The sequence below is a fragment of the Vicugna pacos genome, chromosome 31 (assembly GCF_048564905.1).
Source record: "Vicugna pacos chromosome 31, VicPac4, whole genome shotgun sequence".
Classification (NCBI taxonomy): Eukaryota; Metazoa; Chordata; class Mammalia; order Artiodactyla; family Camelidae; genus Vicugna; species Vicugna pacos.
In genome coordinates, this window is record NC_133017.1 from 11,143,754 (window position 1) to 11,166,088 (window position 22,335).

The 22,335-nt window shown below is 52.7% G+C and overlaps 1 protein-coding gene across 3 annotated transcripts in view; it reads left to right on the forward strand.

The window, feature by feature from the left end:
- Positions 1-22,335, forward strand: part of PALLD (palladin, cytoskeletal associated protein) — a 279,165-nt gene that overhangs the window by 118,988 nt on the left and 137,842 nt on the right. For all 3 annotated transcript variants that reach the window (XM_072952688.1, XM_072952689.1, XM_072952690.1), the window contains exons 3-9: positions 812-878; positions 2,139-2,244; positions 4,581-4,655; positions 7,371-7,512; positions 8,006-8,029; positions 18,101-18,220; positions 19,948-20,284. In XM_072952688.1, coding sequence (XP_072808789.1) covers positions 812-878; positions 2,139-2,244; positions 4,581-4,655; positions 7,371-7,512; positions 8,006-8,029; positions 18,101-18,220; positions 19,948-20,284 — 871 coding nt within the window. The remainder of the gene's footprint in view (positions 1-811; positions 879-2,138; positions 2,245-4,580; positions 4,656-7,370; positions 7,513-8,005; positions 8,030-18,100; positions 18,221-19,947; positions 20,285-22,335) is intronic.

A 22,335-nucleotide genomic window follows, 5' to 3' on the forward strand; every position in this document is an offset into this window, starting at 1 on the left:
AAGCGCGGCCAGACTGTTAGCATGTGCAGAGCAGCGTCAGGGAAGATCCTGTTGTCTTCAGTATCATGTTCACAATTCTGTGCTCTTTGGGGTTTCTCTTCTGTATAAGCATTTACTATTTTATACTAAAATATTTTTAAAGATAATTTAAATAACTCAAGTTAAATATGTCTCATAAAAGAAGCATCAAGAACACACTTCTGACCTCACAGTTACTTCCAATGTCGCCTAAAATCTCTTATCACAAAATACACGAGTGTTAAAGTGTACGTACAGTTTGCATTTGGACTAGAAATCCAATAAGGTGACCCCTAATTTAAAAACAGTAATGTAGCAAATGAATTAGGGAAGGTAAAATCCACAGTGAGAGACCATCTGATCCAGGAATGAAGCCACCGTCAGGTTCTGATTTGTCAAAGAGCCAGTGTATCCTGATCTTTGGATGATGGAGATACTGATAATCCACACCATGCAATTTCCTGGGAAGGAGTTGAAGCGTAAAGCCGTGGATTTTTACACACAGACATGCACACATTTGTTTGATAGTTTATACGTCATTTAAATGTGTGGTGATGGCCAAAGTGATGAAAATGAAATTAATAGTAAATCTGACGCTGAACACTTTGAAGAAAGCTTTTCTTGGTAGTTCTTTTTTAAAAATGATTGTCTGGAAACACAGTCCAAGTGAAAACGGTCTGAACCGTTATCTGTCTCAAAATAAGACTTGGGACATTTGTGTTTAAAAGTAAAGATCGTTGCCCTTTGAAGCAACTACAGATATTTCACATCTTTGTTATTATTTTTAACTCAGGTGCCAGTTCAACAGACTCTGACAGCGAAAGTTCGGCTTTCAGAGCAAGACCTGGAGCCATGCCACAGTAAGTGCCTCCAACTGCGCCGGTGAGCAGCAGAGTGTGTCAGCAGAACCGCAGTGTGTGACGCACTCGGGTTGTGTGCGGAAGGAAGGGGGCAGCTGATGTCAGTCAAAGGTCAAACACTTGACCTTGGAACACAGCTTTTAAGTTGGGGCTTCGAGTTTGGAAGTCTACATGTCGTCATCAGTGTGACACTGTCTGACCATGTGCCATGTTAGCTCCAAGGACAACTGACCGGTCATAAATGAGTGAGAAGAACAGTCACACTGAGAGCAAATTAATTAAACCATTACTAACATGTACGTGACAAGCCATTTATGCATACAAACCAGAAAATGCCCAGTCAGACCAAAAGTGGGTTTCCATCTAGGTAAAAAGTCTGTTTCCAGTTAGATCGTGTCATGAAAATCTCACAATTTAGTTCTTGCTACAGAGGCATATGGATTGGTAGTGAAATGTTAGTATCTTAATTATTTTGCAGAAATAAAATAAAACCTACCGAATTTTTGTAGAAAATTCCATGAATATCGAGATTGTGCTAATAAATTTCTTTGATTAGTTGGTATACACATGACAGTCACCTCCACCCAGCATCGAATAATCACTGAACATGCATGTTGAAGGGACCCCAATGAGATGGTAAACCTCGCCGCCTCTGCTCCCAGGTGAGGGTCTCCGGTTTAGTGCAGTTACATGACTCACCTGAAATGACCTGGCCCTCGACTAAGCAAAGCCGGGCCTGGGAACCAACTTTCTTTAGCCTTTTCTCCATACCTCACTGACTTTTATGCACTAAGAAAAGATGAAAGATCCAAGAACACTCTCAACTTTACCCAGTGAGGACCCAGAGAAAAGCACAGAGGCTGGACTTACAACAGACAAGCAAAACTGTGAATTAAATATAGGCCCCAACCCTGAACAACTCGAGTATCTGCTGAGTCCCAGGGGCTGGACTTCTTCCAGGTGTTTCCACGTCTGGGGCTTTAAGTTCAGTGCCTGAGGGTCTCTGATGGCAGCTGAGGTGCCGCGTTGCTCCCTGTGCGTTTTTCTCTTATCCGTGTGTGTGCGTGGTTAGCATCCGCAGTCTGTGCACACGCCCGCCGCCGCTCTCCTAACTGCAGGCTGCGGGTTCCCGTCTCGGAGGCATGCACAAGCAGAGTGGATTGGGTTACCCCAGGAAACCGGGCTGTTCTATGGAAATGTCTCGAGGAAAAATCCCGGCTTTGAAACTTCTGACTGAACACTTGGCTCCTTGTTTTCCAGAGCTCAGAAGAAAACCACGTCCGTTTCCTTGACTATTGGGTCCTCGTCCCCAAAGACGGGCGTGACCACAGCCGTGATTCAGCCGCTGTCTGTCCCGGTTCAGCAGGTACGTGTGCCCTGGACCACAGCCCGGGGTGGGGAGCTCATGAGCAGACTTCCCGGCTTAACGACAGAGCTTTGATTCTAGCGACTTCTCCCTTGAAATATTTTCTAAGTGGGAACACAACTGGGAGAAAAGAAAATGGTGGGTAAGTTTCTTCCTTTTAATCTGCTGAAAGTAATCTTGAATCAAAGACGCACCAAATGAATCCGCGCCCGCATTTCCTCTGGGAACTTGTCTTTCTAGCAGCCAGTAATCTGATCAGGCGGCATCTGTTTGAGCCATTGCGGTTTGATCATCTCCATACATGTGCCCTCCTCTATTAGCCAAATTCATTAGCTCACGTACGAACAGAAAGTGTGCACGTCCCCGAAGAGCAGAACGGCCAAGACGGGAAAAAATTCACACTCCTTCACTTCTCTATGCACTTTTATCTAGCTTTTATTTCATTGTCAGGCTGCCTTATCCAAGACAGGGCAGCAGTACCAACTACTGGAAGGCAATTGTAGTTAAGTTTACTTTGCAAACACAAAACAACGTGAATTTTTTTTAAGTAAAAAATTTACGTCTAAATGCCTTGAAGGCAAGTATGTTACTTCGCACTTGTGCTGTGATGCGTGTCTTCAGACACAACACTCGCCTATGGCTCCCCCAGCACAGTCGAGACGGACTCCTTCCTGACTCCCGCACTTGTCTGGGGAGCATCAGTTGTGCCCTCTGGGTCCCGGGTCCCCGTCGTGTGGGACGTTTGCTCCATGACATGCAGAGGGCACAAACAGGAGACCGTGAACTGTAACGAATTATACAGAAATTGTATCTGAGACCATCAACTCGAAAAGAAGCAGCCAGTATAAACCACTCAGAGGTGACATGTGTGGTGGGTGTGGCCTTTAAACCCCTCAACCAGAGCAGAATTTACAGAAGGAGTGAACAGACTGGTGGACTGGTGCTGATGGGTAAGCACTGGGGAGTATTTAGCGACCACTCTGGCCTGTGCTGGGCACTGCCTGGCTCGTTCCCACAGTGCAGACACTGAGCGTGGGAAACAGAAACGCCACACAGCACTTCCTGAGCTGACAGTGCAGGGAGGTGACACAGCAGCCCAGGGCGGAGGCCCACGTGCCTCTCAGGAGGTAGACACCCCAGGAATGTGAACGTCCCTGTGAAACTGGCTCGAGCTCTTCAGGAACAGTGAAGGGGAGGCCAGGGATCCCGTTCATCAGGACAGTGAAGCGCTCAGGGAGACCCCTGGCTCCAGTGCTCCAGGCAGCGTGACAGCTGGTGGTGGCCCTGGGCCAGATGCCTGTGTGAGGCCCGGCTTCACCGCTGACTCCCTCCGGGCCTGAAGCAGGTGACGCACTCTCTCTGGGCCCAGTTTCTCCATCTGTGAAGCGGAGGGAACAACACCACGTGCCACAGGGGGTGGTCACAAGGACCAGCGCGCTACCCTCCATGTGACACCCAGCACCGCGCCTGACGTGGAGTCCGTGCGATATGGGCTCGTCCATCCTTCAGACCTAAAAGACAGCAGGACCAGGCCCCCGACCCACAGGCCAGTGTGGAGTGTTACAGGCAGGGTGAGGAGGGCCCGGGGCCACCCTGTGTCCTCGTGGCGCCCTGCCGTCCGCAGCCTCCCGCACCCGCGGGTTTGGTCCCCGTGGGGCACTGGTCCCAGGACCCCCGCAGAAACCGAGGGACGACTGTATTCACACACACGCTGTAAGGTCACCATCATTTGGGTTAAGACACTAACAGTTTCTTACCTTGAGCGGGTAAATCCAGACTGCTTGAAAGCGAATGATCGTACACAGTGAAACGCTCTCCGTGCGCTGCTCTGAAGTCCTGTTTCCCCAGTGAGGGGCCAGTGTCCCAGCACCTTAGTTTTCTGCATATCAAGAGAGAAAACTGTATTTCTTTTTCCCTCGTTTTCTGTAATCCATACAACAAAAAAGGCTTCAAGTTAAAAAAAATGAGAGGTCGATGTTTGGTAATTCTCTTCACTCTCGATTACCAGTAAACATGTGCTTTTTAGTCAGTGAACCCAGACTGGTTAAAAACAAAACAGAATGGCTGTAGAGTTTTTACACAGACCCCTTTGGGACGTCCCCCGCACAGAAACGCATTTAATAGCATTTAAAACTCATGGGTCCCTGCGGACCTGGGGGCTCTCTCTTTGGAGCAGATGTGAGGGGAGGGGAGGAAAGAGCCAGTGCTGGGCAGGAGGCACCGTGGTCCCACCCGCCAGTGTCCCTGGTGCTGTCCCAGTACCGCAGGGTCCCTTGAGCCCCGATGTTCAGCCTTCTGCCTGTTTGGAGTTCCACCCCTGTGCCTCTGTCTTCCAGGCTCCCAGCCCCGCCTCGTGCCTCTGCCGGCCAGACGGACCCCCAGCCGCCAGCTTCCCTCCGGTTTTCACGAAGGTCTGACGTCTGCGAGCCTCATGCTCTGGGTTTGGTCTGGTCCTTACGTTGTACTCACAGGTGGTGTCTGTAGGCGTCTTTAACAATTAGAACGAGTGGACAGTAGGCTCATGGCCATGGTCACCTGGGGGCTAAATGGCCATTCACTGAGCAGCTGCTGTGTGACCGGGATCTTGTGATGGGTCTGAGAAATGAAGGTGTGGTCACACTGGACCCTTTAGAGCTCCAAACAGAGTGGGAAAGCCAAGGCAGCTAGAGAGAAAAACAAGACAAAATACTGTGTAGGACACTGGGAGAGCCAACAGGCTTTACAGAAATGTTTCTAAAAACCAAGCTTCAGTTTGTCTGAGTTGGTGCTCTGCGCTGCCAAGCTGATAACCAGCGTTTCGTGCTTTTCACGAGCCTCCGGGTGGTCCTCTTCCTCCTCACGCACGCCAGCACCTCTCCCCTGCTCTGCACGGTCCTTCTGGGTCTCTGCTTCTGGAGGAGAGGGTGGTGACAGCAGGTGGCCCGGGTTTTGCCTGTCCACAAGGCGCCTATCTGTGTCCTCCCATGACTCTGGGCAAGTCCCAGGTTCCACGCCACCAGAGGCAGAGACAGCACTGAGCAGGGGCCGCAGAGCTGGTGGGGACAGTGGGATGTGAGTCGGAGGGACACACGTGGGGCTGCGAGAGCTGCCTGCCCTTTGTGGCGTTTCTCCCCAAATAGACCCCCAAGGAATCATGACACCAGATGACCTGCCAGCATGAGATGCCCTTCAGACCCTGAAACACCCAGGGGCCCCAAGCTCTCCCAAGTGGACAGCCCAGCCCGCAGAGGTCGCTTCCAGCCACCCTCAGGCTCCACACTGGGTCCCGTGCCGTGGCTTCCACCAGAGAACCACAGTTACAGTGGCTTCTGTTGAGATAAGAAGTCCACTCTGGGAGAAGCCAGATGGCGGTCCTGGGGTGACCACGGTGTTTAGCCTGCATAAAGTCCTGGGCAGTGGCCCACTTCCTGCCTCCCTGGTTTCCCAGTGTTTGAACAAAACGCATAACCCTAGGAATAAGCAGAGTGGCCTTGGTGTCAGGAAGCTGTAACAGGGAGAACAGTGGTGCACCGTTTGTAACGGCCGGTTGGTGGGGGGGGCTGCTTCCTGCATCAGCCCGGAGGGTCAGAGAATCCAGCCATTCAAGTGGCACTGTCCTGCTGGTCCACTAAGCCAGCTCTTTTTGGACCAATCAGAAAGTAAAAGTCCATTTAAAACCAGAGATGTTTCTACATTTAAAATTAAGGATGGAGGTGGAGAGGGTACAGCTCAGTGGTAGAGCGTGTGCTTAGCATGCACAAGGTCCTGGGTTCAATCCCCAGTACCTCCATTAACATTTTTTTAAATAAATAATTAAAGGCGCTGGCCTGAGAGTCATAAGCTCTTTGTAAAAAAGAAAAATAAGTAATAATAATAGAGTGCGCGGTAGAGCTCAAGGTTAGAGCATGTGCTTAGCATGCACAAGGTCCTGGGTTCAGTCCCCAGCACCTCCTCTAAAATAAAATTTAAAAATAAACCTAATTTATTTTTAAAAATAAATAAATAAACCTAATTACCCCCCCAAAAAGACTAATAATAATAGAAGTGGAGAGAGAACACACTCAGAAATAGGTAATAATCTTAACTTTTTATTTAATAAAAGACCTTCTTAACCACCAAAATTCTTACCAAAACCCTTCTCAGACTTGCGTTAGACTTTCCTCGTTCCGCCCAAACCGTCAGCCTCGAGGATTTCCTTGGAGCTGCAGACACGCACTGCAGGCCAGTTGCTCCAGGATCTGTTTTTTCCAGCATAGCATTTGTTGTCTCTTCAGAAAATATAAAACAAAAAGCAAAAAGAGAAACAGAAAACACACACACACACACACACACACTTCCTAGTGTGAATCCACCTGCTCCTGGTCTACACAGAGGTGCGCTGCTTTATCACTTCTGATTTATTGTAAAGTGGGTCCTACGTGTCCTTCAGCAGGTGCAGTGCTCTATAGTCGACGTGTCAAGTAAATTTTTTTTAATGTTAAAGAGTCAGAAAGTTGAAGCAGGCCTCTCACCGAGTGATTCTGGAGAAGAAGGGCAGAGAGGGAGCCTGTTACAGTTTTGAGGTTTAACAGCAAGTGTACGAGCTTCACCTCTTTGCGTCTTTGAAGCTGAGTTAATGTCTGATCTGCTGGGCTGCATGGTCTGGAGTTGGAGTCGGGTGGGAGGGGTGACACGTGGGAGGAGGAAGGGAAGCTCAGCAGGGATGCTTCTGGTTCGGTGTCTCACGCAGAAGCTCACCCCTCGTCCTCGGCAGCCTGACCCGGGAGGCGGTGGGCGGAGGGGGGACCACGTGGAAAGGTCGGAGCTCAGGAGACAAGTCTCCCTCCCTTCCTGTCCGGTTGTCCCAGGAACCCACCTTCAGATGGGGTGTAGTTGCTTTAAGAGGTCTTCATTCCACTGGCTCCCTCCTCAACATAGAGAACCGTAAAATTCCATAAGCTCTAGGGCCCGTGCATTTGCAGGACGGGCCCAGCGTTTCTGCAGCCCCGGTCGGCCTCGCTAACTTCACTGCGTGGGTTACGGGCGTCTCTCCTGGCCCACGAGTTAGTGGTAGAACAAGTGTGCTTGTTCTTAGCGGTCGGGAGGCTTTGCCCTCTGCTGGGGCAGGTCGCACCGCAGTCTCACTGGAGCTTGTCCTTGGATTTCAGGAACTGCAGAACATCGCGGCGTCCGAGGGCCAGGTAGTGGTGCTGGAGTGCCGGGTCCGAGGCGCGCCCCCGCTGCAGGTCAGGTGGTTCCGACAAGGCAGTGAGATCCAGGACTCTCCAGACTTCCGAATCCTACAGAAAAGTAAGGAGAGGTGCCCGCTTCCCCGGCTCCCACCATGACCCTGCCTCCACTCCCGGAGAACCAAGTCACTCGGACGGATGGATCTCTGTTCTCAGAGCGGGGAGCACGTGCAGGGTCCCGGGCTCGCCGAGGCCCCCTTAGACCCTCTGATGGAAGTTGTCTATTTATTCTTCCTTCAGAAAACCTGCACGTGGACAGGTGAATCCAAAGTTGGACCAGGATCTTAGGAGGCTCAGAGCCTCCTGTACGTCCTCTAGCAACCGCAGTTTAGCAACTTCCTAGTGTGGGCTGTTCCTGGAATTTGAGTTTATTTACAGGGATGTGAATTACTCTACCATCAGTCTGTCTCTTCTGTACGAAGGAGTTTGTCTGCAGCATTTCTGCAGGCAGGTCCCAGACTAAGTAACAGAAAAAGGTGGGTTTAGGTTGGGCAGTAATGGGACCCACTCTAATGCTCTGTTTTGGTCTCTTTTTTTTCTCCTGTGGAAAACAGAACCGAGATCCACAGCTGAGCCTGGTAAGAAGCGTTTTCTTTTTCTCTCTCTCTCTGGTAATGTATCTCTTCGGTTTCAATAGTTCTTTGTTTCTGTTTTGAAGCCATGAGCAGAACAGTGTTTCTGCAGTTCCCTGGAAATGTGACACCCCTCACAGACAAGATCTTCTTTATTGCCAGGGCTGCACACTGCGTTTTACATCAACTTCTTTATTAGTAAAACATTACGTTCCATTCAGACCAGAAGGTCAAGCTTGGTGACTTAAGGCTTTTAAAAATACAGTCTTTTATGCTCAGAAAGCAAACTAAGCTAAAGATGAAAAAACATTCTGCTGAAATCGCAGCAGAACAGAGCTGTCGGCTGCATCTTTCAAGACCCACCCACAACGAGACGCCAGCCTGGAAATGCGTCTCCCAGGACAGCAGCCGGAAGATGTCAGCAGAGAGGACCACCAGGCGTGTCCCATTTATGTGCCCTCAGCTGTAAACTTCTACTTTGCGACCAGCAGGAATAAAGGCATCTCGCCCTCGGCTCCCTCCAGACGTGGCCCCGGCCTCATCAGAGCCGTGCTGTCCAGAACCACAGGTCCCGCTGCCTCCCCCTGCCCCTCCCCCGCCTCAGACTTCTTGTGTATTTATGGCTCTTCATGGATGTTTCTGAAAGAAACTACTTTTTGTCAAGGTATTTCACAGTACCTCCTCCTCGAAGATGACTTTCTCGGTGTTTTCCCATCAGCAGAGTCACCGGTTTCACTTCTTGCCAAAGGGTGGAGAGCGTGTGCCTCCGGTCCAGTGGGGCAGACCCGGCTGCAGGCTCTTAGGGGCCGGGACCGAGCTCCGGTCCATCTTGGGGAGCCGGAAGTCTCCCCAGGGGCTCCTGCAGGTCCGAGGACTGTGGTCAGGCCTGGACCTCTTGCGTCTGAGCACCAGGTCCTGGGCAGCAGGGCGACCCTGTTAGGACCCAAGGGTGAAGGGATGCTGAGTGTCCCTCGGGGATGCTGGAACTGATCCACCGCCTTCCTGCGGCCAGTTACAGCAGGAGCACCGCGCCCCACTTGCCCAGCAGCACATCACATACAGCGCCTGCTTCCCACGCGTGGAAACCCACACCTGCGCAGTCTGTCTGTGGCGTGTCTGTGTGGAAGTGCACCACGCTGTGTCCTGATACCTGGCCCTTCTGAGGCTCAGTCTACTGCCTGAGCTAACGTGGATGCCCTACAGGGAGTTAGGGTGTGCCTCTGACACCTAGTATGTTAAATAGACTCGATAGATAGATCGACAGACAGATAGGAAGAAAAGTAGGAACCAAGTATCTCTTTGGTCTACAAGAAAGTTTATGTGAACAGACGTATAGAGCAGGTTATCTCTTGATGCTTTGTGTACAAATGAAACTGAAATCTTGGGCCACAGACTCTCAGAGCATCGTCCCTCGTGGAAGGGATTGACTGCTTTTGACGCTACGTGTTGGATTCTGTTTGAATTTGTGCAGCTCCTTCTGCGTTGTGTTTTATCCACTGTCGCCACCTACGTAGGTGATGACGGTTCATTAAATGTCTCCCCCATGACCTGTGTTGGAAGATCATAAACCAACCATCATCTGAGAAGTCAAAGCACGTTAGAAACTGCAGCGGTTAGTTTTTGACTGTGTATGTGTTGAAAACTGGAAACAGTCAGTGTGCCAACCACGAAGGAATAGGTTGTGGTGAGGAGGGAGGCTAGAAACCCACCCCCCCCCACACCACACGTTCTCCGGTCTTGGCCACGTTTGCTGTTTTGCTTCTAGAATATGGCTTTGATCAGGAATTATTTAATGAAACCAGTCCTCGGCAGCTTCCTGGGGTCATCTGACCTCTGGAACGTCCATAAATGCCTTTTGGGGCAATAATATGACAAAATCATGAAGAAATGAGTAAGAGATGGAAGGCCGTCCTTTAAACTACGCATCCTAGCTATGTATAAACCAGTCCACCCTGGCCACACTCGCCGGGTTTTGTTTTTCTTTTCCCTTCGTTAGAGCTGAAGGCGTTTAGGAAAACAGACCCTCCATTCCAGCCACAAGATGTCTTAGTGCAGCGATGTTTCAAGCAAACCTGTCAACACAAGGGAAAACGCATGTATGGTCAGGGGCTGTTAAAAGCAAAACACAGCTAGTTTTGCCCGACCTCTGGTAATTCCCCCACAACCGTATTCTCCACAAATGTCTGGAAAGTCTCCTTTCTTTCCGGGAGGAGCGTTCAGACGCGCTGTTTCAGGAAGTCTGCACTTGACGCCGTGTAGCGCTGAGCAAATCCGCACACGGACGACCGTTCAGGTGACAGCTCCTGTGCGTGTGATGAGTGTGACTCCAGCACATGGAAACGTCAGAGCACGTTTGCAGGTAAACACACTCGTGGCAAAGCCAGGTGTGAGTATGATTCCTTTACTAGTGGACGAGTGTTTTCTAACACTGACTTTGAAGTTGACCGTCGGTGTTGTTGGGGGAAAATAAAACGTGCTGTGAGCCATTTCCGCTCCTTAAATGACCTGAATGACTACTGCATCCCATCAGTGGACCTCCGATCCGCTCAGCCTTATGAAACGCACGTAGGGCCTTCCCTCGGGGCTGCTTTAGCCACTGGTCGTGGAAAAGAGAAAAACAGAGCTGTGGTCTGTCTGAGGCAGGAAATAAACATCACAGGACTTGGTCGGTGACGTTCTCCAAATGCTGAAACACACGTAGCCTTTGAAATTCGGAAACACATTTGAGCATTCGGATTTTACCGCCCTCTGTCCCCTTCCTCTGGCTACCCTCCCTCTCTACCCGTCATTCTTTTTATCTCTTTTTTTCTTCTCTTCACTCTCTGTCCATTTTTCTTGTTCACATGTGAGATGTTCTAAAGCTCTGAAAATCAAATGGAAATTCCCTGGTGCCGAGACACAGCCCCACTGGGATTAGATATTCTGCAAAAGGAGGAAGTAGCAGGTTCCCTCCCGGGTGTCTATGCGACTGTGCCAGGTTTTCCTGTGCCCTGAGCTGCGTCTGTCTCACGTGTTCACGCCCCCTCCGCCGTCTAGACAGAAGTCAGCTCGCGTCTCACGTCTTCTCAGACTCTTCTGTGAACACGCCGCTGGTCCGCTGACTCATGGCCAACATCCGTCTGTCGAGTGGCCTGCTCGGGCCTCCTTTGACATTCTGACCTCAGCCTGACTGGGTCTTTCAGAGACGGGGGGGTGGGGGCACAGCTGGGAGACCTCAGGCCGGACTCAGCTGTCTGGGAACAGCCACAAACCATATCGAGTTACTTCCATGGCCCTGCCGAATGGCATGCAAAATTAAAAAGGCAGACACGCGTCTTACTGGTCGGGGAACCATCTGTGTAAAAACGGTGCCTCTGACTTTCAGGTCGCACCTCTGCTGAACAGGGCCTCCTGGACCTTGGACACTGGACTCTGGTTTGATTCCATGAGTCACGAAGTGAAGCAAATGACGTTTTGTTAAACATACTCAGGTGCTGACTCATCAGACGGCCACGGTGAGGGTGTTTGAGTGTGATTCCAGGTCAGGATGGTGGGTTAGACGACAGTGGGCCGCCTAAACCCTGCGGCTCCCAAACTGTGTGGCCAGGCACCCGGCCGGCAGAGGGGCCAGCGGTGTCGGAAACTTTTGACAAACACGAGGAGACTTGACATCTGATAGATACTACTGTGGCCTGAGGCAGCTCGAGTCCCCGCGTTAGATCGCTCTGTGGCCTCGGCAGGAAGTGGGTATCTTTGCAAACCTGAGCTTTTGGTGTGTGTGATAAAAAGCATGTGTCATGCGAGCATCAGCGTGGAACCTGAGAGGAGGGAGGCTGTGTTCAGGCTGGTCCCGGGAAGGGTGTGCGGTGCCCAGCGATGCTCACGGCCCTGACTGATTTAAGAATCAAATGTTGGTATTTTTCCTTCGATGTGTACGTTGTTTTTTAAGCATAACTAACTTGTTAGGATCTCAATATTATTAAGTTCTTGGAGATAACTGCTGAACAAATGAGGCTGTTCAGTCTAGCTTGGGGCTTGGGAACGCCGTGAAAAATTCCTGAGACACTTAGGGTCTCGTGAACCGAGAAAGTCAGGTGTGGTCTCTGGGGAGAAGGGACGGCTGGGGACACATCTGATGTGCACCCAAAATGAAAGTGGGAGACTCTTGGAATCCGAGAACTGAGTGCCCCGCCCCCACCCCATCCTGCATGGACCCCCGAGAGGGCTGGCCTGGCGGGCACTGAGGGGCTCCTTTCTGGGCAGCGTGAACGTCCCAAGAGAAAAGAAAAAGTCCATCCTTGACGAAGCAGCAGTTTCTCCAACATAGAGGCCCCGAGATGACCCCAGTGGGAAGGCGCAGGTGGCCGGGGCTCTCTGCTGCCCAGAGCCCGCAGCACCAGTCAGACACGGAGAGGTCGGAGCCGTGGGAAGGAGCCTCCCCCGGGGGTGAGACAGAACACAAGGGATGCTCCCGAAGGCCGCTTGGAGGGGAGAGACCTGCACAAGGAAGGAGGTGTAGAAACAAGGCCACGCTCCCATCAGCCAGAGAAGAAAATCAGTGCACCGAGAAGTGAGAATGAAAAGTACGAGGAGGTGGGGGGGGAGCGTTCGGAGAACAAGGAGTTCCTGGAATGAAAGGGTTGGTGGCAGAAATAAAAGGTGAGGAAATAACCCACAAAGTCGGTCGGAAGGACAAAGAGAAGGGACATGAGAGAGACGAGGTCAGAACATCAGGCAGTGGACAGCCCGCCCAGGTGGGCCTCGTGTGTAAGAGGGACTCCAGGGGAAGAGAGCAACGGGGAAAGACGGTCCATGAAGTGCTCGCACCAATTCCCCAGACTGAGGGGCCCGTGGAGTGCGCAGGGTGTGAAAACAAGCCCGCAGCACCGAGCGTCGCCGTGAAATTCTGAGCATCTGAGACAGGGAGACGCTTCTCCCCGTGTCCAGGAGGAGACGCCCGGTCACATACAGACAGGTGAGGTCAGAGCCACCTGGGGCTGCTCAGCAGGCGCGCTGGGCACCGGGACGGAGCCAAGTCCTCATATTTCTGGCGATATACGCCCTCCAGCTTAGAACTCTACACCCAGCCAAGCCTTCCCTTCGACGTGAAGAAGTGATCAAGGTATTTCAGACTTGAAGTTCTCAGAGACTCCCCTCCGTGACCTTTCTGTAGGATGTGCTCCGCTGCAGGAGACAGCTCACCTGGCCAGGGCGAGACGTGGAAACAGGAGGAAGAGCTCGGACGCAGGGAGAGGCAGGGGCATCACAGGGTGGGTACCACAGTGCCCAGGCTGGAGGCCCCGCCTGCTCGTGTGACCCGGGGAACGGGAGAGGCTTTCGCCACTGGGGCCGAGCAGCCCCCGCCCCACCTCCTGTCCTGGGGGGCAGACGGCGGCTAGGAAGCCTGACCCCACGGGGTACCTCTGCCTGGCCCGGCCCGCCTTCCCCTCCGCGCTCTGTCCCAGAGTCCGTCCGGAACATGCGTTTCACTGCCCGCAGAAGCAATCTTGATTTGCTCCGGTGCTGAGATCTGGAAGTTGGCCACGGTGAACTCAAAACCAGAAGGTGTGGAGACACCCCGGCCACCAGCCATCCCTGTGGCATCCGCTTCTGGCCCAGCTTCGCCCGCCCAGGTTCCCACCCAGGGGCCCGGATTCCCAGGAGGCCTCGTGGGCCGGCGCCCGGGCCCCGACGGGCCGCTCCAAATGCACGGGGAGCTGAACTTCTCTCTAGTGGTGCCAGGGCTGCCTTTTCTTTACACAAGACGTGTGCTTGTTAGTCAACGTTTTAAAACTAAAGAACATGTCTTTGAGGGGTCCACACGTACTTGGTAACATATAAAGAAAATCAGAGGGCGGATTGCCTCTGAGGGAGGGAAGACTCACTGGGGAGGGCAGAGGGGGCGTTTCTGAAGCGTCGGCAACATTTTATTTCTTAGACTGATTGCTGAGGACACGGTTTTGCTTCCTTGTCACTCCATAAACTGCCTTGTAAGTATCCTTCTCTGTATACGATACACTTTGCCATTTTTTAAATCCCTTATAAAAATTTATACAAGCATTTCAGTTCCCCACACTGAGTCTCATCTTGCTGATTTCAGCCCAGAGGCCTTTTTCATTCGTCGTGTTAGCCAAACCATGTGGTTTGGAAGGTAAAAGCTGGATTTTTTTTTAGCTAGGCTGGACCCCACGAGTGGGGGAAAAAAGCTGTAAAGGAAGACATTTATGAAAACGTCCCAGAGGACCGAGTAATATTACCCTCTGCTGTCTCATCGTTTTATGTTTCTGCAAACAAAATGGTTTTGTTTATACTTAACCAAGAGTTAAGCGTGTCCAAGAACTTGAATGAAGTTCAGGATTAACCTCTGAGAGACAGTTATGTGATTAGTTTTTTTTAGGTAACGGCATAAAAGAGAATTTATTGTCAGCAAAAAATAGTTTCCGACTTAGTAATTTATTAAATGCCCTTCAATGGCAACTGTCCACTTAGGAAAATGGGATTAAAATGGATCATAATTAGCGCTATTAGTAACTTTAATTTTTTCCGTTTTTTAAAATGGACAGTTTTTAATTCAAGTAACTTAGCCTCTGACTCCCTTTATTTGACGCAGGCAGTCATTTCCTGGTTCCCGTCCTCCCCAGAATGTATTTTACAGATGTCTCAAAGGGCTTTGTTCAAATGAGACGCTCCCAGACAAAGTTCAGTCCCACAGTGGGCTCGTCCCGTTTCCGCGTGGCTGCTTCATCTGCGTGATGTCAGAAGCAGACAAACGGAGGTGCCCCCTCTCGACGCAACCTGAGCCCACTGTCGCTTTTGGGTGAAGTGCCCCAGAAGAACAAAGCTGAACAGACTGGGGGGGATCGGGGCTAAAATTGTGTCCAGTCACAGAGATGTGGCAGCCTAGAAGAGCCCGGAAGCACACGCTGGGGCTTATTTATTCCTTGTTTTCCTGTTTTGTATGTAAACTGTACGTTTAGTCGGTCCTCGCCTCTGGGTAGGAATATGCCCCACGTGATGGGATAGAAGTGTTCCTGAAAGTTGGTAGAAAATGGATTTCGCTCAATCACATTGGAAACATGCGGTCTTTTCAGAAAGCCAGTGTTCCCTTTTTTCCCCTCAACCGAAGTCGTATCCATGCATTTGTTCAGAAGGGCTCATGGGACACCTGCCGAGGGGGATGCTGAGCGCTCCGCCCGGACAGGACGTCCTTCTGCACCCACCGGGGTCCGCGCAGTGTCGGAACCAGACACACACACAGCGCATCTCGTCGGTAGTTACGTTGTGACGCTGCCGCGAGGGTGTCCACAGTTCTAACACCACAGCTGGTGGTGGGTCTGACCAGACGTAGCCGAAAGGGTTCCTGGAAGGTGACATGAGGTGGAGATGTGGGGCTGAGCAGGAGGGCGCCCAGGGCTGTGGGGGGAGGACATAAAATCTCATCCTCAGAAGGCGCACCTATAGGAACAAGCTCAGGTTTTCTTAAAATGGTATAACTTTTTTTTAATCACAAGATTGTAGGTGACATCAGAAGGCACTCTAAGAGCTGGCAAGACCACCCCCAAGCCGCTTGCTGCCATCCCTGCTGGACGAGATGTTACCCTGATTTAAAATGTAGCTTTCAGGGCACAGGATTATACTGACTGGAAACAGAACGTTTATGGGCGAAGCCTTCTCAGGGATTGAGAACGACGGCATTTCTCTGCGCCTCCAGAAACCCCATCTTCCCAGGCTGAGGGACGACCGTCCCGGGAGCACCAGCCCTGGGGGACAGAGCAGGGGTGAGGCGTGTCCCCGGGCAGGCGCTGCTGAGACCGAGGGCTCTGGGCTCCCAGCAGCACCCACTACGAGGGCCGCCCCCGGAGGACGGCCGGTACCAGGGTCCTTGCCCCAGGCCTGCAGGTGGGCCGTTCATTTCTCCTCATGTCAGCACGTCCACGTTACACGGTCCTCTTGACGGGGCGTACATCCTTCCCGAGCATCTCGTGTCTTAGAGGACACACAGCCCGCCTGCTTGTGCGGGTGAGTTTCCAGGGAGTGTCCTGGATGGTGAGAGGATTACGGTGTCAGACCCAGGCAGCTCCTTGTCTCCCATCCCAAGTCTGCCGGTACCTCGCTGCTCGTGAGGTTCCCTGTGTCCTGGCTGGGAAGCAGGGCAGAACAGCTGAGAGACCTTGTGCTCGAGGAAGCAAGAGTTTGTGGGGAGGGTGAGGGGCAGGGCGCGACCTTCGGCATTCTGGCTTCCACATTAAGTAACCTTGGCCTTGAGAGGCGCACTTTGGACCCTAAAGAAGCACGGGATTTGGGCCAGTCCGTCCAGCGTCTCTGACAGCACTAATGCGGTGGGTTTTATTTCAGGACTCTTAATTCATTCCATAACTGCATGTATTCCATTCACAAATTCCCAGTCCCTGTTCCCTTCCCGGGACGTCTCACTCGCCGAATGCTCCGTCTTACGTGAAGCTCCGACTTGACTCATCCGGACCCTCTCCATCCTCCTCCTCGGTGGGGAGCTGGGGACTGTGTGCCCCACAGGCCCCTCCTTGTGCTGCTGCTCCTGTTTTCCTTCTGCTCAGTGAACCTGTTCATCAGTGACAATTGTGGACTTTTAAGCATCTCCCAAGCCTTTTCCTGAAAACCCTTCTCTTAATGTGCCAGGCACCTATAGCAGGATTCATTGATGCTTTTTGAGTCAGGAAGTGTGGTGGGTCCTCCAGGGCAGTGTTTTTAAACCGTGGATCGTGCTCCTTGGAAGTGGAGGAGGCAGGAGCTACAGAACAGCCCCAGCACGGAGTCCTGCATGGCCCACGCTTGTGTGAACAGCCCACAGAGCCTCTGTGGGAATCGGAAATACGTGGCTTTTCTTCACGTTTACCAACACAATCATCTTTACTTTCCTGGTACAAGATCATTCAGTCATTCAGTTTAAAAATAGTTAACATGCTCCCAAAGTAAGAAACGCATCCAGACATGATCAATGAATGACTTAAACAGAAGCAGCCGTCACACTCGAGACGGGTCTCCTCTTCCTGGAGAAGCCGTCGGTCACCGATGACAGAGCGTCTACCAGGTTCCAGGCGGCGTCCTCTGCGCGACGTGTGTCACAGCCCAGGAACAGGTGGTTGTGAGGAGGGTGGAGTCTGGGGCCGACATGGTTTGAGTTCTCATTTTACACTTACTAGCCATGTGACCTTGGATACATCACTTAGATGTACTGTGCGTCCGCTTTCTGCCTGTAAAATGAGTTACTCATGATAAACGTTACTCGCGAGGCTGACGTGGGGGTTAAATCTAGGTTAATCCATCTTCAGTGCTGGTCGCAGTACCCAGAGCCCCATGAGGGCTCATGGAGCTGTTGTCACGGTTGCCATCGCCACCCCTCACCATAACCCTGTGACGGCTAACTTACGAGTCCTGGTTCATACAAACCCTATAAGGTTCTGTAATGGGCTCCACGTTATAGGTGGGAGCGTTGACCTTCAGGGAGGCTGACCAGAGTCTCAAAGGCACCGTGTGGCGGGATCCTCCTCCAAGCCCTGGAAGCTGATCCCGGAGTCTGGGCTTCCCATGCTGCTGAGCACTGCCGCCCTGTGTGACAGTGGCTTCCAGATCATTGTCTGCAGCCAAACATTTACATGTCATGCTCCTTTCTCCCACTGTCGGCTTTTCAGAGATGCTTGATTTTCCCCGCAAGTTGCTTTTCAGCGTCATTTTCGTTGAAAGACCTTCCATTACTGACAGCTAAAGTGGGCGGGAGCGGGACGGGCTGGCATCTCCCGCGTGCTGCGTGCAGAGGGGTACCCTCTGCAGATGTCCTGTAGCGTCTTTGCAGACACCCCCACGAGGTGCATGTCGTCCCCACCTTGCAGACGAGGGCACTGAGGGTGGTCGAGGCTGAGCGTGTCCGCCCTCACAGGGAACGAGTCTGACTGCAAAGCGTTTGCCGCTAGGCTGAACTGCTAAGTTAGGTGTGAAGAGATTCTACTGTGAAGACGTCCCAAAGTGGCCCTTTGATCACTGTTACCTGTTTGCTTGTTCAGAGAGGCAGAGGGCCCGCTTCTTCTGAGTGACTCTGACGAGTTGTCCCCCGTTCCCTTCCAGAGGAGATCTGCACCCTGGTCATCGCAGAGACCTTCCCTGAAGACGCGGGCATCTTCACGTGCTCGGCCAGCAATGACTACGGGTCAGTCACCAGCACTGCCCAGCTGGTGGTCACCTCAGGTACGTGGTGGAGGAGGGCTGACTCGGGGGGACAACACCTCCAGGAATGCTCACGGGTCCGGGACTCGCCCTAACCATCAGGGTCTCTTCACAAGGCTGGATGGGGGGGATGAAGATGAGGACACAAAGGTGACAGTGACGCAGCAGCAGGGCACGTGGGGCCGGGTTTCAGGCGTGCGTCCCGGGCTCGGGAGCAGTGGAGCTGACGCCCCCGGTCCTCACTCTGCCCCAGAATCGCGCTCCCGTCAGTGGCGGGGCAGCAGCCGTCCTCAGCAGGGCCGACTGGAGGTCTGGAGACCCTGGGACATTCAGGCATTGTTTAACCCATGGGAGAAGCTGTGTGATTCGGGGAAGCTGTGACGGTCTTAGAAATCAGACTTGGTTGAGGGTGGACTCCTGAAAAACTAAATGTGTTACATGGTGAAAGCCGACGTTCAAAACTGGATGTGTTTAAACACAGAAGCTTACCGCTCGGGAAAGCGATGTGAAGCAGCTCTTCCCCCTGGTTTCTGTTACCTTCAGCGACTCTTCTCTGCTGTTAACTTGATTCACTTTGTCTTCATGGCCGTGTCTCTGTTGTTTATCTTACAATGGTTTTTAAAACACCTCTTTGGCCAAGCCTGGCCTGTAGCCTGTGGTCAGGGGGGTCGGTGGCTCCTCTGTGAACGTGAATGAGGTGGGCGTGGAGGAGCCCGAGTTGCACCCGGATTTCTCTAGGAGAGCGAGATCAGACCTTGCTGCCAGGGGGCAGCAGAGAGACAAACGAGGCCCGTTTTGGGCTGTTGCAGGGAACTGTAAATCCTTTCTCATCTTCATTAAGAAAAGAACTGTAAAGTTCACCTTAACGGGGAACCGCCGGATACGAATGAGGACTTGAGCGTTGAGAGGAGGCTGGGGGTCATGACTGGACCTCCGGAACAGGGAGGGGCCCAGTGCTTTGGTTTTGAGTTGCAGGCGGTCCCACCAAATGGCACAGCAAGAGTGCGATGCCTCAGTCCTGCGCCCACGGCTCCGGGCTTGGAGTCCGGGTGACAAAGGTCGGCGTGTGGTGCTTCCCGTCCTTGTCTGGCATGAATCTGCTCCAGCGCCATCGAGAGATGTTTTTGAGCTTAGTTTACCTGGACGAGCAGGCTCAGTGTGTCCCAGGACCCTGCTGGGCACTGGACGGGGTGAGCAGTCCTGGGGGGACGCACTCTCGTCTCAGAATGCTTCGGTCTGCTGAGGGTGACGCGCAGACGTGCCTTCTGTGCTGAGTGAGGCTGTGGCCATCATCTGAAGGGGGGGGATCATCCGTGTGATCCTGAGACGTTTCCCTCAGAGTGTCACTTAGCTTCATAATGAAGGAGGGAGGGGGTGCCCGCTGCCCGGCACGTAGACCCTCCTCAGCCTGCGTGCGCCTCCGTGAAGCAGGCAGGGAGCTCAGTCGGATGCGGGGCTGAAATGGGCGTGGGCGAAGCAGCCTTAGTTAATGCTGTTGGTGTTGTCTTTGTCTTTTTCAACTAAGTTCTATCTTCAGCTCCTGTTTGACCTTGTTAATGAATTGGCAGCTGGTCTCCCTCCTGGGGCCACGGGAGGAATGAATCAGTGGTGGTGACAACAAGTCTGGGAGAGCCAGGCCCTCGGCCAGCTTTGGGCAGGGCCCAGGGTTCCCAGGTCGACTCGGACGGAGGGACATGAGCTGCTGGGCTGGCAGCATCTCAGTCTCTCCCTTCTCTCCCCTTCCTCAGCCAACACGGAAAACTGCGGCTACGACTCTGCGGGAGAGGCCGGCAGTGACCACTTCCAGCACCTCCCACCCCCGCCTCCCGTCTGGGAGACGGGTCCCTTCGAGTTGGCCTCAAAGAAACCAGCTGAGCTCCAGCAGGTGAACAGCCCTGAGATAGGACTCCGCACGGCAGCCCTTCAGCCCAGCTCCCCCGACAGGGAAGCCCGCGGCGTCCACCCTGGCCATGGAGTGAACGGCCTGATCAACGGCAAGGCTGATGGCGGCATGTCTCCACCGGCCCCAGCCGGGCTGCCGTCACCCGTGAAGGAGCCCCCGCCCGTGCTCGCCAGACCCAAACTGTGAGTACTTGTGCGTGGCTTTACAGTTCTCTCCGCTCCAGCACTAGACTGCCTCTCTGGTCAGGAAGGACGGTTGCCTGGACTCAACCATGTGGCAAGTTGTCACGGGCTGGTGTGACCTTGCCACCAAGTGGGGTCCTTCAAAATCATAACAGAGACCCCAAAATAAGAAGGTAAATGAGAAGTTTGGCAGTTTGGTTATATCCGCTTTCTGTAAACGCTACGGTTGGTTTCAGCTGTGACAATGCCTGTGCCCGGCATGGCCCCCAGTGGACGTCGAGGCTGCAGCCGCCCCCACAGAGGCTGGGAAAGGGACCCACTTCCAGCTCCCTGCTAAGCATTTCCAAATGATTTAAATGTGAGAATCCGTGAGGAAATCTGATGTAGACAAGCACAGGAGCCCGACAGCTGAGTGGGGAGACCTGCTATGCATATGCTGGGGTGGCGGGGAACCCGGCTGGGGCGGCTGGTCTGGTCACAGAGAATAGTGCCCCTCACAGCCCAGCCCGCCTGGCTCTGGGGCTCTTCCGTGGGCACCGCCTTCGCACTTGGCTTCCGTTGTCTCGTTAGGACCGTGCGTGCGCTGTTTCCTGTGGCCCCAGGCGGGGAGAGTGGTTGTGAACGGAGTGTGACAGTGCCAGGGAGGCAGAGATCAGGGAACTCACAAGGTTCCATGGTTGCAGAGCAGACCTTGAATTCCTGCCCTGATGGGGTCAGTCACATAAAAGGCGGATGTTCTCTGCGAGGTCACGTTTCCTGGAGAATGAACCCGCCGGGACCTGGGGTGCCCCTTGCATCCCCCGTGGTGTCTGCAAGTTTTGATTTGGGGCAGGAAGGGCGGCTCTCAGATGGGTTTGCTCTGCGTCCCTGGTTGGAGCAGCCTGCTTTCCTCTGCCTGCCCTCAACTCATCTGCTGGATCGTAGACATTAGGATAGAGTCTTACACCCAGACATCACCGTATTGTTTACTAGGCAATTTCATAAACAATATTAGACAAATCAAATAACGGATGAGCCAGACAAATGCCTTAAGGCAGATGGGCAGACAGTTTTATAAGAAATAAACTTCTGGGCAATCCTGGGCCACAGTTTCAAAAATCTCTCTTTTACTGCCCGGCACTTCACCCTGTATCAGCCCAGGGAGGGTCCTCTTCCAGGCCGGCAGGTTATAGCGGCGAACGTTTCATACCCGAACCCCAGCCCCACCTTGAGGTGCCAGACAGGTGAAATGAGTTCACAAGAAGCAGCCTTAAACGAGGTTTATACGCTTGTGGCTCCAACCCCTAGAATTCATTGCTCTGCTGACTGCTTTTGTCTGTGCGTCTTGAATGTGCATTTGCAGTGCTTTTGATGGAACGAGGGACCTGCCCTCCTGGGGCAGAGCGGGGGTGTCCCCTGGCCGCGCTCTGAGCGAGGCATACCTGGTGTCCTGGCCCCTGAGTGGAGTCTGAGTCACAGGAAAGCAAACAGGAGGCGCTGTTCACAGGCACTGACAGCCCCTCCCGGGAGCTCCCCAGCCCTGAGCTCTGCTTCAGGCAACATCTGTGATGGGGGTGGGGGACGTCTGCAAAAGGCAGACGAAGCACTTCTATGGTTGCTGAGAGGGAGCGTGGCTCAAGCACAGGGTCGAAGAGTGACGTCGTGTTTGCTTACTAGTCAGACTTCCAGTGCAAAGTCCAGGCCAGGGCAAGTGGACTTCAGTGCTTACGTTCCCTTCTCGAGGAAACGCAGGGAAACCTGGTAGCTTCGAAGTAACCCTTGCTGGTCCCAGGTTTTGCTACTGCCTTCTTGTTTCAAGTCTTCCTGTGTTTAAATGTATCCTTAGAGCGTCACTTAATGATTTTCTTATTGTGTAATTCCCTGCCAGTTACTCCGTAGGAAATAATATGAGATGTGCATTTCAAAATAGATGTGCATTTAAAATTTTCTTGAGTGTTAATACTTTTTTTGGATTTTGTTTTAATTACAAAGCACATGCGTGCTTGACGTGACAGTTCACACAGTACAGAAGTGATGAAAGGAAAAATCCTCTCCTTCCCCGTCTCCAAGCC